This window comes from Thunnus thynnus, chromosome 1 (assembly GCF_963924715.1).
Source record: "Thunnus thynnus chromosome 1, fThuThy2.1, whole genome shotgun sequence".
NCBI classification, from domain to species: domain Eukaryota; kingdom Metazoa; phylum Chordata; class Actinopteri; order Scombriformes; family Scombridae; genus Thunnus; species Thunnus thynnus.
Genome location: NC_089517.1, coordinates 26,640,407 through 26,664,210, shown reverse-complemented (window position 1 = coordinate 26,664,210; position 23,804 = coordinate 26,640,407). Strand labels below are relative to the sequence as shown.

At 39.4% G+C, this 23,804-nt stretch overlaps 1 protein-coding gene across 2 annotated transcripts in view; it reads left to right on the top strand.

Annotated features, from left to right (window-relative positions):
- LOC137185158 (MAM domain-containing glycosylphosphatidylinositol anchor protein 1) overlaps positions 1-23,804 on the top strand; it is a 192,850-nt gene that overhangs the window by 69,358 nt on the left and 99,688 nt on the right. For both annotated transcript variants that reach the window (XM_067593469.1, XM_067593460.1), the window contains exon 4: positions 5,789-5,963. In XM_067593469.1, coding sequence (XP_067449570.1) covers positions 5,789-5,963 — 175 coding nt within the window. The remainder of the gene's footprint in view (positions 1-5,788; positions 5,964-23,804) is intronic.

Sequence of the window (23,804 nt, the reverse complement as noted above, 5' to 3'; positions counted from 1 at the left end):
ATAATTACAATAGACGCAGAAGTTAGTTTTAGCTTTGTACTGTATTTCATCCACACCTTGTCACTTTAAGTCATTCAATTTAGCCGTTGTTTGTAAAGCTAAATGGGGACAATTACTGCTCATTGTCTGTTCATCATTTTAAGCTACTATTACCAACCTGCTTCTCTTTTTGTCACTGTCATTTTTATTATTTCTTCCCACACTCTCTCGTAGACGATGCATCCAGTGTGCTTATGTGTGTGTTTGTGGTTGTCTGTGCCTGTGTGTGTGTGTGTGTGTTTGGGTCTGCATCTGTGCCAAGTAGTATTCCCCGATAACAGGATTACCATCTTAAGCCTATTCACGGTAAGTGAGCCAGTTGGATGGATAAATCACTGTATCGTCGACTCCACTGGCGCTACATCAAGAAAAGAGTAAGGAAAAATTGTAAAAGGCAGGCCTGGCAAGCTCTTGGTGAGTTACTGAAAGGGAATATTGAGGATTCAAACTTGTAACACCCCAGGAAGCAGCAGTGGCATATAGAGGCAACAGCTTTGCAAGCTAAGCATTGCTTGCCGTGATGTCAAACAAGGAGGGTTTTAAGTTTTCACAGTAGTATTTTATTCAGTGCTCATGCTTTGTGCTTATTTAGATGGTGAATTACATTGAATATGAACAGTGCCAGCGTCCAGAATATAACATGAAATCTGATGTACAACATGCATAGGGTCAGAGAGTAGTGGTGGTCAGTTCTGGGTTTGCTTCCTGACCCTGGTATTTCTGATTGGACATTTTCTGTAGAAATAAATTGTCTCCTGTGGTGCAATTATTTGCAAAGCTGCTGAATTATTGCCTCTTAATTGCTCAGGCAGAAATGTAAATGTGAGTATCTGATGGGATCGACAGGCGACCTGTCCAGTTTGCAGGCTGCATCCTAATAATTCAGGATCAGATCAAAGCAGTTTGTCTGTATTATTTTTTATTATTTGTGGCAGCTGCAGAGAATATTTATAACACATTAACACAGAGAACAAGATGTAAACAACAGTCCCAACTAGAGATAGAATGACAAGAAACAGAGACAGAGAGAAAGAGAAAGAGAAAGATGAGAAGAGAGATAGGAGATGGAGGTAACTACACACCTGCACACACACGCACACACACACACACAAGAGGGAGGGAGAGCAATGTTTAGACAGACAGCTGCAGGCCACTGACCTGTCAGTATAGTTGACACACATTAGTCTTCTTGTCCCTCACCACCTTAAGAAGCACACACCTTTCTCTCCTTCTCTTCTCTTCTCTTCTCTTCTCTTCTCTTCTCTTCTCTTCTCTTCTCTTCTCTTCTCTTCTCTTCTCCCTTTGTCCATATGTCCATGATCCATATTCAACATGCATAAATGGTATCTACTGTCCTTCTCTCTTTCTCTGCAAGTCAAGACTTGATCTACTGATTTAAAGGTATGGTCTGATCTGACGTCAGTTTATTAGGTATCTATTAGAATGTGACTAAATCAAAAGCATATCAATATAACACCTCTGCAATAAATCCCGCCTTTATCAAGCTCATAATGTTCAGTTTTTGTTGACAATGTGTCAGAGAGGTGGTGATTCAACTCTCATCATTTTTGAGACTGATCATTGAAAAATGTATCTAATATTTTGTCCATAACTGAACTTTATAAGCTTCATAAAATTAGGTTTGTTGCAGGGTTGTTGTATTGGATTGCAGTGGATTTTGCAAGGTGTGTGCACCTAACAAACACGCACCGAGGTGTGTCTATATCATGGAATACAGTGCATCTACTGTGGCTGGAGAAACGTTCTGCGAGCTAATGTTAAATTAATCTTGATTTACATGCATAGACTGTATAAAAAGATGGCTGTAGCAAGGCTTGACGTCACCCATTGGTTTGTTGTTGCTGCTTACGGTCGGTGCCATCTTTTCCATTTGGAGCCAGGACCTTCCAAATAAGAGTCTGGAAACATGCCCCATTACCTCAGACTGAAGCTAACTCTAACTTACTAGGAAAACTGAGCAGTGCAGACTTGTGCTAACATTAGCTAACTAACATGGCAGGTATCGTTATCAAGTAACATTAAACTTACTGAAATATTGCAACAATAATCTGACTCGAGTACGAGTCCCAGAGCCAGGGAGAGCAGCAAGTGAGCCAACTGTCAATCACAGCTGTCAATGAATGCCCACACGGCAGACATCAAAGCTACTATTTGTCTTTATATCTTATTGATGGAGCAATTATTTCCAAAAATGACCACCAGCACACTTATTAGAGGGCCCTCATTTAGCAATTGAGACCATAATGAGTCCTTGAAAAAATGTATTGACTCAATATTTCATGAGGGAAGTAGACATTCATCCAAAACCTCTTTGCTGTAGTGGGAACTCTGCAGGAGAGGATGACAATGTGCAAAAAGTTACGTATTTCAGCTTTAAGCCTTAAATGGGAAGACTTGTGTTTCACCCAATAATATTGACTTTACTTTCTGGGTTTGAACATTGAAACTTCAAAGACAACTGAATAACATCAAATCTCAAAATACATTTTAAAATGAATGGAATAACAGATGATAGGGGGTACTGCACTCTAGACTGTTTTACCAAACATGACTGTAAGACTCAACCATCTATACTTTACTGACTTCTCTCCTGTGGTAACGAGGCAGTGTGATATTATTCAAGGGACAAGTTATTACTGTTTATAGTTCTCTTAGTGCAGATAGTGCAATGCATTGGTTGGAAACAAATGTTGTGTAAAAGAGAATTACTGTGAGTGATGATCACACAACATGTGACCACTAATGGAAATTTTACAAGCCTGCTTGGTTCTGGTCGGTATTTTTAGTGCATTCCTCAATAACCACAGTTTGAATAGGGCCTAATTGCACCATCCACTTACCCTCCCATAAAAATACAGCCACAAAGTGGTCCCTAACTTCCTTCCGCAATATTTTGACAAGGCTGTTCTTCTTTTCCCTGCACTGTTTCTGTTCTCCCGTTCAAACATCTGTGTCCTAAACAGCATACAGCTCCCCAGCTGAATACAGAAAGATTGAACAAAACCTGCTGCATTTCATGTCGAGCTGGATCCCAGGGGATCCCAAACCTTCTCTTCACATTACACTTCTTACCAAATGTAAGAGCTAATATTACAGAAGGCACTGACTCAACAAATGCATCTTCATCTCCCCACACGCGTGTGTGTGTCTGCGTGGGGAGAAAGTCTGGGGGAATGTGTATGTTTTTTTAAATGGAAGTGCATTTAGAAACAAGATCTGATGACAAGCGAGTGTTTGGCTTTGCTGTACTGTGTAAAGTAATAAAGTAAGTAAGTAAGAGAAAAACGCCCAGACAAAGAGAAGATGAGGGAGAGAAAAACATATCCAGACCAATCCATTGGGACCTGAATAGGGGAAAAAAAAAGGAGCAGCGTCACACGAGTATTGAAGGAAGAGAGAAGGAGGAGGTGTGGAGGGAGAGCGAAGGAAGTCAGAGAAAGAGAGCGCAGGTGATGGTTTTAAGCTGCTGGTGTCACAGGCAGATAAAGGCTCCTCTGCCGCCTGGCTGTCATCTGCATCGCACACAATATCCCTTTTATTCGCAATATCACCTCTCTCTATTTTGCTTCATCTGCCTCCCCAGTGTAGCAAGTCCCAGTGTGATGCACTTTTTCTCTCCCCATCACACAGCTGCCAGCGATACTGTATATATCATTCCCTCTCATTCTCTTTCTTACTCACTCTCACTTGCAGGGAAAAAAAAAAAAAAAAATCTCACTTACACATGCTCTCTTTTTTTTCCTCACACACATACCCGCTTCTTATTTACTGTATTCCTCACCAACTTGCACTGTTTTTCCTCTCTCCTTCCACCATTCTTGTCTCCTTACATACTTTTCTCATGCATTTTACCACAGGATCTTCTTATCTAACATTACTCTCAGCAGCATTATTGTAAGCTCATATGCTGCTTCCATCTCCACTGACTGTAATCTTTTGAGTGCAATACAGCATTCTGTTTTCATTCTATTGCCTGTTTCAAAAAAATTACACACACACGCACATACACAAACACACTGAAATACAGTATTTTATTTTTCCCCCCCAAACCCACCTATCACATAATCTTGTCATTTGAATTCATCTAAACTTCAGTCTAATCTTAATATTCCTGAACTCTAATCCTATGAATAACTCCAGAATGCTTCCTTTCCAAAGCTAGAACAAACAAAACGTCCATAATTTGTAAAATTTTTATCCATCTTTTAATCCTTGAAGAGAAAGGATAAAAGCAGAGGATCACAGATGCACACTTCATGCTCACTTTCACTCCCTCCCTTGCTCTGACTCTCGCAAAGGTCCACACAAACACACACACACACACACACTCATGCATGCAAACTGGAGTCACTAAACCATGGAGAGACAGGGTTCGGTTCATTGCTCACCTTGGCTGGTTTGATCAATGGCAGTCTGCCTCCTCCAAATCCCTCCCACAAACAGAGCTGAATAAACAGACAGGGAGCGTTTACACAGGCCCTGATAATCCGCTAATCCATATAACCTGCTTTCTAACCAACACACACACAAGCAGGAGTGAATATGTACACCGATACTGTGTACACATCCAGGAACACAAGCAGGCAAGTGTGCATGAAAGCAGGAACACACACGTTTGCATGCACACACACCATATCGGTGACTTTTGCCCATTATCCTCTCCGACCTCCTCAACAGGACATGGTTGATAGTCTCGTTGAGGTTGATAACAGACAGAAGGGTTAATAGGGATTAATGGAATGTACACACACAGTTGCACACACGGACACACACACACACAACACGAGTGAGAATAATGTTCCAGTTGATGAGTTTTCAGGCTTTCATGTATCTCTCAAATGTGAGTGTATGTTTGTGCATTTGATTAAGCGAGTGAAAATATCATGTAGCTGTCTGCCGAGTAGCGTTCCCACGGCTTGATGAGATAATTGAAGCGTGAAAAAGCCATATAGAGTTTGTCAAAACTCTTAATGGTCTGAGTTTTTAGCATCATGGACACCACGACTACAGCGCTCAGTGTCATTAACTTCCACTCTGTAGCGCAGAGACAGATTTTATCTCAAGGAGGAAAAATATAACTGCATTTATAATTTTAATCAGATATTCAGACAATTTAATGACCTTTCCAGTGAAATTAAGACCCGTCCTGTCTGTCTTACTCATGCACTCTCCCTTTATTTTTTTTGTCATTTAATTTGCTTTATGTAGACGTGCATTTCTACAGCTCAAGGACTCAGTGATTCAGTGCCTTGACTTATGTTTTAAAGCTACACTTTGATAAAATCCTGTTTGGGCTGTCCATCATATGCTATTAATTGGATTTTTTTTTTTTTTTTTACAAACAACCCACATTTCGCTAAAACACGCATAGAGGCACAAACAACACTGAACTTTAGTTTTTTAGGCAATCAAGTTTAGAGAAGTTTATTGTAACCTTTGCCGCAGTGATTTACAAGTGTACTCCAAGGTGTGTCAGTACACTGTGACATCACTGTTGGGTGTAGTTACAGGTGCAAAAGAGCACACATATGACCACACCACTCAGTGATGCTAGGTGTTGGAGTATGATTTTTCAAATTTTTTGCCCATACAGTATTTTAAAATACTATCATAATCTATCTCTGTTTCTATCTCAACTTTCTTCCATTACTCTTTGACCTATTCTGTCCTTCAGTACACCTTGCTTTCACTGACAGCATCTTTGCCTCCCCTCCCCCGCTCTCTTTAGGTACGGTGGACGAAGACGGCAGGCAGCGCATCAGACAAGTTCCAGGAAACATCCATCTACAATGAGACACTGCGCATCGAGGGCATCCAGAGGGTGCAGGGGGGTCGCTACTACTGCAAGGCCGACAACGGGGTGGGGGTGGCTGCCATCAAGTCCATCCGCGTAGATGTGCAGTGTAAGTGGGCCGGGAGAAAGAGGAAAAACACTCCTTCCACTTCTAGACCACGGCTGACTATCACTACAGCTATTCCCACTGTTAGAGAAGACTGAGATGGGGAGAGATGGAAAGATTGGAGAAGGAAAGATGAAAGACAGATTGGGGGGATGATGAGATTTAAGGTGGGAATGGCTTCCAGGAGTATCTGATGACTTATGGTGGAGAGGATGAAAAACATGGTTGGTGGATTAGAGGGAAAGAGGATAGACCAAATATAATTGTATTGTGTTTGGGAAGGGTATAGATAAGAAGGTGCAACTCATTCAAAACTAATATCTCAATTCCAACGCATTATGTGTATAGAGGACTGTTGGTTCAATGTGTGGATAATGTAGTTGTCTACTCCACCAATGAGGTTAATTACAGATGAAAAGCTGTTTTGTCAGATACTCCTGGAAAAAAGTGAAGTCTGTGGGACCTATTGAGAGTTTTATAACAGTTAGTCCAGGTGGTACGGGCTCCCTAACCCACTGTTTCTCAACTAACCCATGTCCCTCTAATGAAATCTATGCTGTACCAAACACTTACACCAAAGAAAACCCACTTATGACAGGCTGGTTATCAGCTGCTTTATCTGTATTGAGACATACTTTATGTTTCTTGCTGTTCAGCCCTTTTACATCCTCTGACTTGCCACTGTCTGCTACAATTGGTATGTAAATGACTAATCAGCTGATAATTAAGATATTACTTCTCCTTTCCAGACTTTGTTACATATCCATTTAACTGTTCCTGCAGTCCGGGGCTGTATAGTGGGTCTGTTATTATTGCTTGTAATAAGAAAAGCACAATATACTAGATTATGTTACAAAGGCCCTTTTATCTTGGATGGCAATAATTATCCAGCAGCAGTAATTTTCCAGAGTGACACTCTACAGTGAAGAGTTTTAACCTGCAACAATGTCAGCACATGGCACTGTGGTGGAGAGATAAACAACATTTTCAGAATCCACTGCAATCAAATTAAGAGCTACTTCTAATGACATTGGAGAAGGATTAACAAGACAAAAAAGTGAAGTGCACATCTGTTGTGCTCTGTAACGCCAGAACTGCTTCATCATTGTATTTGTGCTGCCACAGTAATTGATTACATAGCCTGAATATCTTGAAAAAAGAAATAGTTTTGGTGTCCTTGGTTCATGTTCCATTACCAATTCTTATCAAAGATGCTTTCAGAATCTGTTCATGTATGCAGTCAAGGGTAGTGTTTTTGTAAATTATTTATTGTGCTGCCCAACATATGTTGTACCATTCATTCCAAAAACTCAAATGTCATCATGGGTGATATCATGAAAATATAGAAAATAGATTCATTCTACTGACAACCTGTGCAACACCTTCAGATTGGACCCACATTGCTAAACATGTGACAGTTGAGAAGCAGTGTTGTGTCGTAGGGGCCCCGTGCTGCTGCTTGTTTCACTGCCCCACTGTCCCTATGAGTCAGGGGCCAGGTCATGGCAACAGGCTGGTTCACATACAACTACATCCTGAAAACATCAATAGTATTATACAGTTTTATTTCATTCCCAGCACCCTAAAAATCCTTGTCCATTCACTATATCCATTTATTGCCTACATGGTTCCTTCCTTGATTGATTCAATCATTTTAAGGGTCGATTTATAGACTAATAGAGAAAGGCAGATTTTCCAAGGGCCCTATAACACTAAACCTCCATTACTTGCCTTTACATTTGCCAAATTCCTCCCTTCCTCTACCCTGCTTTGTACATAGTACAACACCATGGCCTTCCACCCCTCCTTTAGCATCAAATCTCTCTCCCAACCATACACACATCTACACACACACACACACATAATCTCAGCATGCTTGTCCCTCTAGGATTTGTCACTTATCCACCACCCTGCCTCTTAATGGGGCTCTCCCTCCCTCCTTCTTCCTCCTCCCTTTCTGCTGATAGTGTTAGTTCTCCCCAGGCGCTAGCTTGGCCCCTGCTGGGGAGCTGGTAATTGCAGGGGGCCTGGGTAGTAAACAGGTTGTATTGTGATTGTAGTTGTGACAGGAGCTCTGTGAGGCTAACCAGCTCTGACGGCCAATGCTTGTTCAATTCCCCATCCCCCGTGCTGTGTTAGACCCGGCGGCGATCAGCCACGCTTCCTACACAGGGTGACTTTAGTGCTAGAACGATGTAACAATTAGTCCAGGCTACCAGGGAAAAAAGACAGAGAGAGAGAGAGGGAGGGATACATGAACGTGGAGGGAAGGATGGATGGGAGAGTAGAGAAAGAGGAGTCGAAAGCAGTGAGGCAGAAGTAGGGAAGGAACAAGCAGCAGAGTGATAAGGTAATGGTAAGCATCCCTGAAGATGTGGTTTTATGAGTATGGAAATAAATTAAAAGAAAAACCAACATAAAGTGTCTTACTAACTTGTTGGCCCTCTATGAGCCTCCAGAACAGCTACAGCTTGGCTTAGATACTATAGATCTCCACTTGCTCCAAATCAGGTGTTCAATCGGGTTGATATCTGGTGACTGTGAAGGCCATAGTATATGATTCACATTTTCACATTTTATACACTATATTAAAGTTATAATCTCCAAGATCTCTGTTTGGTCTTCTTTGGCGGCACCATATGGTGATAAGCGGTAATTGCAGGTGTGTCTTTTGCACAGATAACGTCAATAAATTACTCTTATTGGCTTTTTACTCACGAAGCATTGGTTGCACTTACAGTAACGTAATGAGTGTAGTTGTCGTCAGCTCAAGTACTTCACCTGGTTCACTGTCCTCTGCTCTGCTGTGTGTGCAGCACACACACACGGAGCCCTCACTGAAACACGAGTGGAGCGGAGAAGAGAGCATATAGCGCGACCATAAATGACAGCAATATGCAGCAGAGACTGATTATTTATGTGATTTACCTAATTTATGTGCATTCGTTGTATTTCAGCTTAGTGTGAGAGTCTCTACTGTGTTTTGCCGTCATTTATGGCTGCGCTACTTTATCTCCTCTCCTTTGCTCTGAGGAGCACTGAGGGGCGGGGCTCAGCTCACAGTGCAACACAGGAGAGACAGTTACTGTGCGTGCAATAAAAGCTTTGTGAGTAAAAAGACAATAAGAAAAAGCTTTTAAAAGATAAAGCTGCCTCACACACAAGCTTATGAAGAGCAAGTCTTTTACGTCAGCTCCGCTAATTTGAATGCATGGCGGGAAAGTCGCCGACGACACCTGGTTTGTCATAATCATAATACTGCAAATGCAAGGGCTCTCATCAGCGGACCACAGGCTCAATCACCAGGCGATAGATAGTGACTTAACAGACATTTATTTATATGAAATCTTCGAAATTATAACTTTAAACCATTCAGTGACCCCTTGTGCCCTATATGGAAGCTAGAGCTAGACTGATAAAATGGTCAGGCAGATATATCGGCCAATATAAGTATTATACAGTATATGTCTGCCGATAAGAAGAAATTGTGTAGAATGTATAGAAATGCCAACAATATGTTTAAAGTCATTTAGCATTGGGAAGTTTATTTTTCAACTGCAAACCCAGCACATGATTTTTAAAAATAAAAACAAATTAAAGGAATTCCTATGAAAAATGTTTGTCTTGATCATATGAAAAATATTGAATTATTCAGTGAATTTAAGTATCTATTTTGGTATTGGCCTAAAAAACACACAACGCAAAATTTATTCAGGTTTTTCCTTAAATTCTCATTTAATTAAGACCCCAATCCCTTACAATATGTATCTTGGTAGCTAAAAAACATCGTTCCATCAATGTCTTAAATAATTTTATGTTTTCATGATTGACAGGTATCTGTCAGGCCTCAGTACTTAATCATTGTGATTGCTGCTAGCTCAGTCAACCTCAGCTCCACCCAAGTTTCGTTCTCTTTTGAAATATGGCTTGTCCAGATTTAAACAACTGACAAGATGCCAGCTAGCAGTAAACACAAGCTCCAGGCTCCAAAAAGCCCTGTCAGAAACCAATGGGAGACATCAGAGATGATACGTCCATATTTTTCTACAAAGATAGTACAGGGGAAACAGGAGAAATTCTGATTTTTATTTGGTACACAGTACAATATATGAAGCTCAAGCAGGAAAAGTGAGAAGAAAAGAAAATTAAAATGTTACCACTCATTTCCATGAACACAGCCACACAGAATGAGGGAAAATGAATACAGGTTGACCCTGATCCAATCTATTTTCAGCGCAGGTTATACTGTGGTGAACTAAAGAGTACTCAACCTTTCCAGGAAAATCTGAACAGCGTGTAAAGAAAAAAGCTGAAATATAAAAGAATAGTGATTGATTAGATTGTATTATTGAGGAAATAGTGATTGTCCGGCTCTAAAAAGGGAAGGATGGAGGGAGGAGGAAGAAGAATAAAACATATATAGGGAACGGCAGAGAGAAAAATGAAGAAAAATGGAATTTAGGAAGGGAAAAGAGAGAAAGAGGGAGAGAGAGATGCACATAATAAGGTAGATGCACTCATATGCTTTTCAATTTGGATGCATCCAACAGGCCAGTTATTGGACTGGAGGGCAGAACATGCTGTTACCTGCACAGGGTACAAACAAGAGCTTAAGCTCTCCCTCTCTGTTTCTCTCAATAACACATTCTCTTTCTTTTCCACGTCAGCTATTTTAAGTGAAATGACCAAACATCGCACTTTCTATTCACTCTCTACTCTTTATTTTCCCCTTCTCCTACTTCCGTCTCTCATTCCTCCTTCTTTCATGTTGTCCACTCACCCTCCACATTTTCCCTCCTTCCTTCTTTCTTTTGCTTCCTGCCTTCCCCTCTGAACCACACACTAGTGCGTGATAAAACTCTGGTCTCTCTCCCCCCATGTGTGGCTCAACCAAACACAGCAATGTCTGACTTTGGGTTATCTACCCTGCGCGCGGCTTTACCTCACCTTCATACAATCACAAGAAGGCATGCAAGTGCGCCCACCTTCACTCATTTATATGAAGCACGCACACATCATTTGCATTTACGACTTACATGCACATGTACACTGATGCATACTGTAACGCGTACACTTTCAAGCATGCATGTACATATATACTCAAGCATGTCCAAAAGCACTCACACAACAGAGGACATACACTCACTTCAAAGGGTAGTGTGAGAGAGCGAGAGGAACAGTAGGGGAGAATGAGGATGGGAGAGAGTGAATGACAGATGGAAACTGAAAAGAGAGCAGAAAATGAGTGGAGAGTTTCAAGATTGGAGAAAAGGCACATATTCAATATTCTGTTTTGAATAGCGTGCACATGAAGTAAAAGTCATTCGTATATTTCTGTAGTCGACACCCCGTCTCTCTCTCAGTCACTCATTCCCTTCCTTTTTTTCTTTTTGTCCTTTCTTCCCGCATCTGAACATTTCTTCCTTCTGTTTATTTGTGCCACAACTCGTGCACAGTGAGACCTTTCCTCCTTTCCTCATTTTCACATCCTTTACACTCTCCTCCTTTTATTTCTATACTCTGAGTCCAGCCTGTGAATCAGTTATTAATTCAGCATATATTTACTTATTAACCACAGGGCTATTTTGAATAAATCAGTTAGTACAGAATGGCTGATGCCTGCCAGCTTGTCTTCCTTTCTTTGATGAATCTTCTTGTAGAACCTTCAATCGACATATTAGAAAGTCTATGTACTTAATGAGCATATACAGGTGGAGCTGGATTCAGCATCAACCCTGTCAATCTTCCCTTTTCAATTCCACCGAAAGCGCATACAACAACCTTACTGTCAATCTTAGACTGGCTTCACTAATGCGCTCAACTCAGCAACACCTCACCCACCCATCAGCCATTACTGAAAACATCCTTTTCCTTTAGACCTCCATCACACGGGGTCACCTGTATCAACCAGCTGACCACTGACCTGGCACCCTAACCACTGAGACAGTGGGACAGTGAGCAAGCGGGGTTTAACTTTAAGTAGCCTCTACTGATGGGATGGACTTGGTTCAGAAACCCGACCAGTGATACAAATATAGATCAGAAGAAATACTGTATGAGGAAAAAAAACAAAACAAAAAACCTCAGCTCAGCTTAGTTACAGTCATGTCCTCTCTGTGGATTCACTATTCTCTTCAGGACACAAGCAGGTAAGTGGAGAACTGTTAGGGGGGATACTGATGATGAAGATGATGATTATGATGATGATGATGATATTGATGCTGATTATGTTGATGATGGGAATGTTGATGGCAGTGGTGTGACAGTGAGGATGCTGATATTGATGTTGCAGTTTTCTTTTGTTGTTATATCTCTGTGAAAATGTTGTGAAAACGGACAGCAAAAACAGACCATTTCATCCAAATCACAAATAATACCCCAAAACACCTCTCACTTGCCCTTAGTAGTATCTAGCCATGCAGATAGTTTCAGTTGAATGTCTAGGTTTCCTAACATCCTAAAGAATTTCTTCAGATTTATGTAGTTCCGATTAAATCTGATGTAGCTATTGTAGTGGCCATAGTGGTAATCAACAGTTCAACCAACAGTTATGTTCTTACTTCTCAGCTGGTACACCATTCTGTCAAAGTGTATCTAGGCAGCTGTCTATCATGATTTTCAGAATGGTTACAGAGTTAGAGAAATTGTTCACTGTGATAAGTAGAGAATGTAGGATTTCCATGATAACTATGGATAACACAAATCTAAGCACATACATATGTACATATACATACAGTATACCATATACATGACTGCCGATTTTCTATATTTCTCTTATTGACAACAAGTCTCATATGCAGAGCCAAACCAACATTTATTGATCCTACTTGTAAGTATTATGTGTGTATCCAAAGCCTGATATATCTTATTCCTCTGTGCTGTTGACCTCTATATTTGTCCAAAACCTTTAAAAAACACATCATTGAGCGAGACCACTGGACTGGATGACATGTTCCTTTTAAAACACTGTAGTTTGTTTAAACAAGGCTCCAAAAACTAATAACAGTGATCACGTTTTCAGTCTCCAGAGAGTAGTTCTGTATAACGCAGATGCCACAGTGCATGCCCAGTTCCGTTTACAGTGCTACACAAGCTTGTTGTGCTACATATTGCAACCTCTTTACTTTTTACTTAAGTTCTTTGAGAAACTTACAATGTACATTGTAATAGAACATTCTGTAGGATAACAATGGAGGTCTACGGCACAGAGGAATAAGATATATAAGGCTTTGGATCTGCACACAATACTTGTAAGTAGGATCAATTCATTGTTTGTTTGGCTCTGCACATGAGATTTATTGACAATAAGAAACACATAGAAAATTAATAGCCTCATCCTTTGAGGTGTTTTAGAACCAAATCCAGTTGAAAAAATAACCCCCCCTTTTCAGCTGATTTTACAGCTACACTCAAAGAAACTGTCTCTAACTGCCTGTGGCATTGTCAGTAATGACAGTATAAGTCAATGGACTATAAGACCATGAATCTCCGAATATACACAAGCCCTTTCACAGTTTTGGCAGTTATCGCCTTAACTGTTATCGGTGAAGGGAGTCAATAGAAGAATGTGTAATTTATTATTCCAGCACTGTGGTTTCAGAAATTGTCCCAGCGCAGTAATACAAGTGGTCTAGAATTGGTGTTTTTTAAAAATTGCATGCATGCACGAGTGCACACAAACACACAAAAACACACACACACACACATACACACGTACTTTCACACCCATAAACAGCAGGCTAGGTGGCATTTAGTCTGTCCCTGTTGGCTAGAGTCTTCTGTCACAACTCAGGCTCTGTGCTTCAGGGTGACACTAGTCCTGGCTGGAGCATGAGGAATGGGCAATAGCACTGCTGCCACTGAGGGAACAAAGCACACACGTACGCACACACACACATTCATGCTGCACACACATGCAAGCAAAGCAAGCAAACTATGGTATATGGAAACCTATAGGGGACTATATTAAAATGATAATGTAAACTTGAAAATGAAAATGTAATCCCACCATAGCATTATAATTTTCCACATATGTATGTGTTATTTGAGTAAAAACTAAAATGAAAATGCAATACTCCAATTTGCATTTTCATTTTCACATACTCATATGGACATTCTATGACCATATTAAAATGAAAATGGAAAAGCTGTTTGACATTTAATTTTCAAAGTCATGTACAGTAGATGGTGTAAAATCAAATTTGAAAATTAAAATACAATATAAACAATGTAGCCTAATTTTCCATTTGTGCAAGCATGATTTAAAAGTACAGTGTGCAGACTTTAGTGGCATTTAGTGGAACGGACATGGCAGAAATGGAATATGATATTCATAACTATGTTTTAATTAGTGTATAATCATCTGAAAATAAAAATCATTTTGTTTTCGTTACCTTAGAATGATATATATCTACATAGGGATCCTCTTCCATGGAGCCAGCCATGTTGCACCACCATTTTCTACAGTAGCCCAGAATGGACAAACCAAACACTGGTTCTAGAGAGGGCCTTTTGCATTTTTCGTGAGTTTTATGACCATTGTCAATTTAAAAATTAAATGAATGCATGAATTAATTAAATTTTTGAACAATTTTCTAACAATTTGAAAATGAAAACGACATTTGACATTTTATTAACAAAGACTTAACCTTATTGCATTTTCATTTTAGTTTTTACTCAAATAACACACATACACACATACATATGTGGAAAATTATAATGCTATTGTGGAATTACATTTTCATTTTCAAGTTTACATCAAAATTTTAATATAGTCCCCTATAGGCTTCCACAGTAGTATATACAGGGAGCAAAAGGCAGAGGTGGTAACAGTTAGTTTAAAAGAAGCCATGACCTTTCAGTGGAATAGACGCTGAAACCACAGTGTGAATCACTAGACCACTGCACTACTCTCTTAGCCACTCACCTTTGCAAACTTTATTCCATTTGCTCATCATCTCACTCACATCCCTCTCCATGTGTCTCTCCCTTCTTAACTTTTTTTGTTTATCTTGTTCTCCGTGGCACTCTATGCCCTTCTCTGTGTGTGTGTGTTACTTGTTATTACTCCTGGTTGCTCTTTCAATATATATTTCTGTTTGTGCATGCTTCTTTCATGATTTCATTAGTTTGTTTGTGCTTCTTCCATCACTCAGCCTCGTCTCCATAGGGTATGTTTCTCCTACTTTTTTCGTTAGTTTCATCCCCTGTCCACTTTTCTTATTCTCTCTCTCTCTGTCTGAAGGAGCGGTCATCGTTTCCATGCTGGGCTGTTATTGAAGAGATGCATTTTGATATATAGTTTATATGGATGTTCATTTTTGATTTCTTTATTCTTACTGTCTTCTATGATTTGAACATGTCTGCAGCACATACAGTAGCTAGAACAAGTACATTAGAGATGTACCTGATCAGGTCAAATCTGTAATCTGGAAAAAAATGAAAATGAAATGAAAAAGAAACATGTTCTGCTGATATTCCCATACAGTCAAAATACATTTTTTATGCAACTGTGTGCAATGTGTGTTTCAGCACTATATAGTATACTTTCTCACAGATCAAATCATGTGCATTTGGTGCTGCTGGACGAACCTTTTCTGGTTTATCAGAGTAATTTTCAGAAAGCATTCTTTTTGGCCCCATTTACAAAAAAAGAAATAGATCCCAGAGAGTACAGCTTGTAATAGGATCTTCTCATGGCGTGTCATGTCATGGCAGCAAAGGCACAGGTGTAACTAATAACATTAATGCAGCCATTATTAGTTCCATGTGTTCGACAGATGAAAATGTCTGCCACAAGAAACGTTTATTACAGTACACAATGAAACCACAAGTCATAAAAAATGCATATCTTCACTCTTTTGTGTGAGTTAAAGTGCAGTGACACTTGCCTTAAGCAGTCCCCTGTTTTTTCTGGCTGCTCTGCTCTGCCATGACACCATGTTCTTTTATGCCACTCGCAGAGTAACTGTGCGTATCGGCTGTGTGCGTGTACGTTTGTGTGTGTGTGACAATATCGTGACAGTAAAACTGACAAAAAATTCCTCTTATTCCAGATCATACAGGAAACAGGATAACCAAGCCAGGCCATTCTTATTATTTTTAGCTCTCAGGTGATGCTTTGGTGGCAAAAATTGTGAAACTGGTGCTTGATTTATTGATTTACATCAGATTTACGTCATTCCCTTAGCATGGTGTTTGACGTCATGTCTCCTGAAAGAAAACATTGGACTTGTCTGAAAAGTCCTTGTTTTGTAGAGCTTCAGACTGTGAAATGATTTTTGCCCTCTTATCAAATGCATTTGAAAAGAGAGATCACTTTTGCATTTCTGTACAACACCCCACCACCCTCAAGTCTCCAGAACCTGGAAATCCAATGTGTACACACACGCTGCTACACACAATGAGTAGGAGAGGGCTGCTGGTATGTTATCAAATTTGCAAAGATTTCTTTCTCCTCATTTTTTTCCTGGTATTAACTGCAGTATTTGAACTATACTGAGTTTTGTCGATCAAGTATAAAAATACCCAATTGTTATAATTACAATAACATTCTGCATTCACTTAACTCAAGAAGATACATCTTGCTCATCATGAATGGATGATTATATTGAATATAGATGGAAGCTTTGTATATGCTTCATGGTTTCTCTTTCATGGACAAGGAAAAGTCATGGTGCGGCAGATTGACAGCGCTCTGACTCACTGAGTATGGAGCAGGCACCAAAGGTAGTGGAGGTGGTGGTTAACTGCCTTTTAGCATAAGGGATTGCCACCCTTTGCCACTGCAGTTTAAAGGGAAGTGGCATGGAGCTCTACAGTCATTGCCGGAAAATGACGTACCGGTACCTTTATGCTACATGTACTCTGCCACCCTCGCAACAAAAACAGGTTTCTGTATATACTGTCTTTTGACATATACAATACAGATACAATATGCCAGCAAATTAGCACTCACAAATACATGTTGACAGGCACAGATATACCTTACAAGGTTTAAATACACAGACACAGTGATTGCAAGGTGACATTTTCATTTAACGCTGAATTTGGGAGGCTTATGAACAAGTCAAATTGTCACTTTAATGTTTCACTTTTCATTAATGCACACAGGTTGAGAACATGCTGTTTCCTCTTAACATGAGTTGACATACATTTGTATATGTTACACGCATACAGGAATACATGCAGGCACTCACACTCCTGAAAAAGAACACAGTTAACTTGCACACAAACACTCACACAGTACAGTGCTTCAGCTTGCATACAGAACATTCATCATTGTCCTCATTGCCAGCATTCTGATATCCTTGCTGTTGCTGGGACAGAGGGGAGTACTTTAGTCAACCATAATAATTTCATTACAGTGTGTAATAAATAAGGATGGCAGTGACTCACTGGTTGGCATTGTCACCTCACAGCAATAGAGCTGTGGATTTGAACCCAGCTGGAGTTCTTGTGTCCTTCCTATGGTCATGTGGCTTCACTCCATAGTCCACAGACCTGCAAGTCAGGCGAATTCACTAAAGTGTGAATGTGTTTGTCTGTCGCAATAAACTGGTGACTTGCTTTACTTGGCTTGCACTCACTGCATGTTAAGTTAGACTCTAGCCTTTGTGCATATAGAGAATAGATGGTCTGTATAAAATAAACAAAGTTGTAGTGTCATTACATTGTTAAAATCTCATGTCCCAAAACTTGTGTCTCAAATCTTTTATCAGCATATGCATGATTTGAAATTGGTAGCATGAAGTATTGCATTTTGTATGCCGTTTTGTCCAAACTGACATAATATAGCAAAAAGATGGAGCAAAATGAAACAGACATGAAAGAGTGGAGGGATAGTGTCACAAACTGGCTCAGAGTCAGTGACAAAAAAGGGTATCCAGGCCAGGAAACAAAACCAATTTCACAAACATAAGGCAGAGAGAGAGGGATGTCACCCCTCCCCCACAAGTTCCCTCCCCAGCTTCCAGGTCCACCACATTATTTAGACAACCTAACAAATATACACATTACACCGTTATTAACGTCAACTGTTAATCAATTTAAATCTTACATTTACAAAGTTAATTTTTACCCTTTTTTGATGACACTCATGTTTTCTTAGACTTACATTTGCCAAACTGTATTCCCATAACAAATATATGTGCACAAATAACAATGGAAACAAACCATCTCGGCCCAGTACTGTACTAGTGACATCCTCTACACTCCGTCACCAAGCCTCAGCAGCCTCGGATCCTTAGGAGCAAATTAAAACGCAGCTTGAACAGGAAGAACAGATGTAACAGAAGGATAAACATGGGCATTGAGAGCATCAGCAAGTACATATCTATATATACAATATGTAAGGTAAGAACAGCCATCTTAAAACACTGGATTTCTGTAGGGAACATGGGAACAGTGAGAATTTCTGGTTAGTCTGAATAGTATTCACCCCCTGACCCAAACTATACTTGAGTGTCCAACAAGGTTGTCTGCAACTAGACAAAACACTGACAAAATTGCCTTTACAAAATCCCAGCTATCAAAACCTCAAAACTGGAATTGAAGATGTTGCACCAAAGTAGCAAAATATGGTTCCTCAAACCAAAAGCACCAAAGCTTACAAGCCATCAAAATATCCTTATGTGTCAAAACAAAGAGGACCTTGCTACAGTAACAAACCAAAGCTAATCAAATCCATAAGCTATAGCACCTCCTACCAAAGCCGCTAGACTTAAAGGTGAGGTAAACGACCTCAATGTAAAACAAATCCTAGCTCCCCACTTCAGAAAATCGAATTGGGCACCAACACCAAACCATGTTCAAGAATAGGCCAGTTCCTTGAATTTACCATTTTTTAATACTAAAAATGTATTATTGTCCTCTTCATTGATTGTGGAAAGCAGATGTAAATTTCTGGTAAAAAGCAACAGTCTGTTGATGAGCAGTAGGGAAACCAGGAATATGGACTAGACATTCTACTGACACAGTACAGGCCATTATTAACCCCTATAGGCAACAAATACAAATTCCCCCATAACACTTTACACACTAGTGCTGGTACCATAAGTACAACACAAGGTATGAGACAGCCACCATCAAAACCAGACCCTCCCTGACCTCGTCTATTCATCGCAAAACTATCTAACTCCACCAAACCCTAGTATATGTGTCACTACTTATGGGGGGTTCTTATGCACTGCAAACCGCTTATTCAGATTCAGATTCAGATTCAGATTCAGATCAACTTTATTATCCCACACAGGGGAAATTCGTTTGGTCCAATGCTCCAGACATAAAAGTGAGATAGAAACCATAGTAAAAGCAATTGAATACCCAGTAAGATCATAACATAATCATAATAAATAAAACACATTTGATCACACTGAGACAGAATAAAAACAATAGATCAAATAAGAACAATTGAAACAAATCAATCCAAAAACAGTAAAATGCAATTTGATATAAAAGTGTAAAAGTGCAAATGACCAGCTAAGAGACGTGTTAATTAAACTTGCATGTTATACAGGCTGATAGCTTGAGGAATAAGAGTTCTTGTATCTACTTGTTTTGAATTTTCTTTGTAGAACTCTCTTTCCCCGGGTCAGATTGTTGCTGTGACTGAACTTGGAGAGAAGGGGATGGGTACTATCCTGTAAGATTTTTTCTAGTTTTTGGAGGATGAGTTTGGTGTGCAGGGGCTGAGGGCTGTTTCTTGGTCAATGCCTAGGATTTTTCCCGCTGTCCCGATTTGTCGTTGCAGCCTTACTTGGTCCTGTTTTCACATGCTACCAAGCACACAGATGAGACCAAAAGACAGAACACTCTGGTTTACATTAAAATGGATAGGTTTGCGTAAGACGTACATTCTGCTCAGACAGAAAATCAACTGGAAAACTAGGGACTCCTCTACAGCCAGCAACGTGCTGCCAAGACAACTGCTCTCTCCACATTTGCACCCACACTAAACATTTAGATGACAAATCTCCTATTGGGAAAAAGCCATCCAAACCTAACAGGGGATTAATGAGTTTACAACACAAATACCAACCCCTACCAAGGTGTTGTAATCCACATGGCCATGACCTACCTGATTTAAAGTACCTCAACTAAAACAGGCAAAACAAAGTTAGATAAATAAAATCAAAACAGGGGACAAGTCTACTCTCAACCCCCACCAAAACAATTCTCTCCCTAAAACCTGAATCTAGGGAAGAAATGAATAAACTATTTCACATATGAAACCCCTCAATATTGGCAACAAAAAGTATATTGCCAAGGCCTACACAAATGCCGTGTGGACACCTCAACATACCCAAGGTACTAAACAAGACAGGCCAACAAATAATCCTACAGAAACCCAATTTGACTCAAATTTACAAAGGATTACATTTACCAAAGAACAAGCCATCATTCGTCACACTGAGACAAGGCTTTAACCTAACCAAAAAGTTTGGACAAGTCCCATTTGTCATGAAGTGGCTCAGAGTCAGTGACAAAAAATGGAATCACTCATGAATAAAGTTTCTAAAATTACATTTATTGTCAACTTAAGGTAAAATAATGTAATAATGAATAGGTTGAGGCCAAAACTACTCAGGTATAGGTAGTTTCCTGATGTTATCCAACTCTGTGTATTGGCTCCTGAGCTAGTAAGTCAAACCAATTTCACAAGCAGAAGGCAGAAGAGAGGGACATCACAACAGAGACAAAGTTTTTAAAAAATGACCGTAAGATGAGTAGGTACATTTTTGTGTAGATAAATAATTATTTGTCTCTTAAGAAAAAAATTCTCAGGATGACCTCTTCAAAGTAGAAAAGGGCATAAAAGACAACGAATAGATATCAAATGTGTGTTCTATGCATGTGCTGTCCTCGTTTCAAAACACTTTTCAAAAATCCATTCATGTAGACCTTTCACTGTCTATATCAAAAGGTTTTGAAAAGGGTACATGAAGGTTGCTCTCAGATGTTGGGTATTTTCTCCCTTTGTGAGTGGTTCTATTTAATTAAAATATATCAGTTTAAAGTCCCTGAAGATCAAAAATTGCTCATTTGTATTTATTTGTCTTGTGGTCTACAGGTTTTTCAGTATTCACTTTTCAGTCTGGTATTTTTCCAAAATGTATTTTTTAAATGATTTCTACAGTTCAGGTTTGCCATTTTGGTCTCTCTTGGAGGTTTGATTAACTCCTTTACAGTAGTTACAGGGTGGTCTAGGTTTTGTTGACTTTCACACCAATAGCAGCCAGGACCTAAAAATACTAAAGTTAAGGAATTATGGGGGTAGGGTATGATGAAACTGGGAATTTTTTAGCCTGTAAATTTGGAATGCAATGTGTGTCCGTAGAATGAGCCAAATATTCAAAAGTTTAGAAAGACCATTCATTTCCATCTCAACTGAAGTGTAACATTGTATAACAATAAGATAGAAGATTAATAAAAATACCATGGACATGGTGGTTGTTGGCGCTCTGGTTGCTTAAAAATCCTGCACATACTGAAATACACAAATCCCTGCCTTTGACCTCATATTATTGGTTAATTTCTTAATCTATTTCCAGGTTAAAGCAGTATCAAGTGCTCACTTGAATAACTAGACTGAGCCTCCACATTGTAATTTGCACATTGTGAACTGTCAAAACATACAGTATCTGGGGCAGTCAGTACCAAGGGCTACATGCTTAAAAGTAAAAATGTTCCACTTAAGTGATGGCGGTGCTTTACAGTAGCTCAGTGAGTTTAATATGGTACTAACACTGTCAGGGCTAGGGGTCTAGTTCCCACTGGGCCGATCTGCCAAAAATGTAAACACTCATACAGCAGTTAGGTACTTTGGATTCAACTATCTACCAAACTGTATGTAGTGCAATGGTGGTATATTGAGTATGTTGTTGCAGCTCAGAATAATCCATCTTTAATTGAAATGAGAACATACAGATGTAGTCTATATCACATTCTTCCTCATCTAATTTGTGGTGGATGAATAATTAATCTATGGTTGTAGGTTGCTGATCTCAAATTGAGTCACACTGTTTATGTAGAAAAAAAATATGGAACAGTAGTGTACATGCAGAATGGATGCAAGACGGGTTTGAGATAAGATAGACTTTATTGTCCCAGTGGGAGGTTTTCCTTGTACATCACAGTGTCTGCCGTATAAAATTACAGCAAAACAACAATAAAAAAAACAACAAATACATTCATCTATCAATTTCACATGCCCACCTACATCAGAAAAATCACACACATAGTACAATATATAACAGTGATCAATGACAAGCACAGCTATGGCATATTTCAGCCTAGGTGGTGTTAAGGGCTTTGATGGACAGAGGGACAAAGGAATTGTTAGGTTTATGTCAATTATTTCCAATAAATTCACATCCTTTTCCATGTGAAAGTGTTATCCTTGCCATGGTGCAGCAACATTTTCACAATAGTTAGTTAAGTCAATTTAAGAGGTCTTCCCATGATAACAACCAAGCATTGCATTCAGTGCAAGGGGAGGTGCTTTTGTGAAGCTGAAAAATCTTTGAAGCACACATCGCACGGCTTTTGAAAACATTAGCAGATCCTACTTAATAAAGCCATGGTTACATTTAATGTAGCGATGTACTTGAACCTATACATAAACAGCACTGGCAATGGCTCTCTCTGTTTCTGGCAGAAAGCAAAGGTATTCAAGTCACGTTGTAAAGCTCAGGGCGTTCAAATGCAAGCACAAATAATTCCTGTTGCTTCGGACATACAAAGCTCCTGTTTGACTTCACTGGACACTGAAAGGACATCATCAAACAGTTTTACTTGAACTCTGAGGTTCACGGCTCAGCATATAAATTCTAAGCAGTGTATTTAAGTTAGGAACCACTTCCATTCCTGTGTCACTGCTGTCTCCATCAGAAAAAATATGGCTTGATGCTACTGTATATTGAGTACTTAACTGTTGATGATGTGAAAACATCCTTTTGCTTCTCTCAACAGGACACTGTTGTGTAGGAGGTGTAGAGTCATACAGTGTGAATATACAACACCACAAATACACACTGCCAAGGCCAAAGGATGTACTTTTTAATATTGCATGTTTCTTATGTGAATTGGTGCAATATAATGCAGACAACAACCACATAAAAGATGGTTTGTGTGTCATTTTGTTGGTTACATTTCATTTTACTGAATGGAAGTGATTATAAAACTCATTCATTATAACAAAGTGAACCATAGAGTAGCAAACATGACAAAGGAAAACAAGTGGTCTATGTGCACGTCAGCCTTTGTCTACTAAATAGCAACACAGCATATGTCTGAGAAAGCAAAGGTGCATACATATTTCTGATACCAAAATTGAACTGTAACACCCGATATGCAATGACTATCACCAGCTGTGTGTTCCAAACATTTTGGTGCAAGCAGCAGCTCAGTAATCCGAAAACTGAATGTCTCTGCTCAAAAGGTTTTTTGAATTCAGTTTTCTTATGTCTTCTTAGTTGTAACAGCTAAAAATAAACCCATGGTATAACTGTACATGAACTTAGCATGACAGTTAATAAAAAAGTTGATGTAGCAACAGCCTGGGAAGAGCTGCACAGCTTTTATTCAGTATTAAGTGGAAGAATATGCAGGGAAATAGACAGGCCTATCAGTCATGTTCTTTGCTCTCTCTGTGCATCTGAAATTTCTCATTACCACTATCTCACCTCCAGTCAAATATGTAAATTAAAATAATTTGATTCACAATATGAAGTAAAAATATACCTGTATAAAGCGCCAGCCTAGTAGACTGCAGAAGCTTAGAAACTGAGCTCTTATTGGATCTTTGTGAGGAGAATGTGATTATTATCACCTCCACTGCTACCA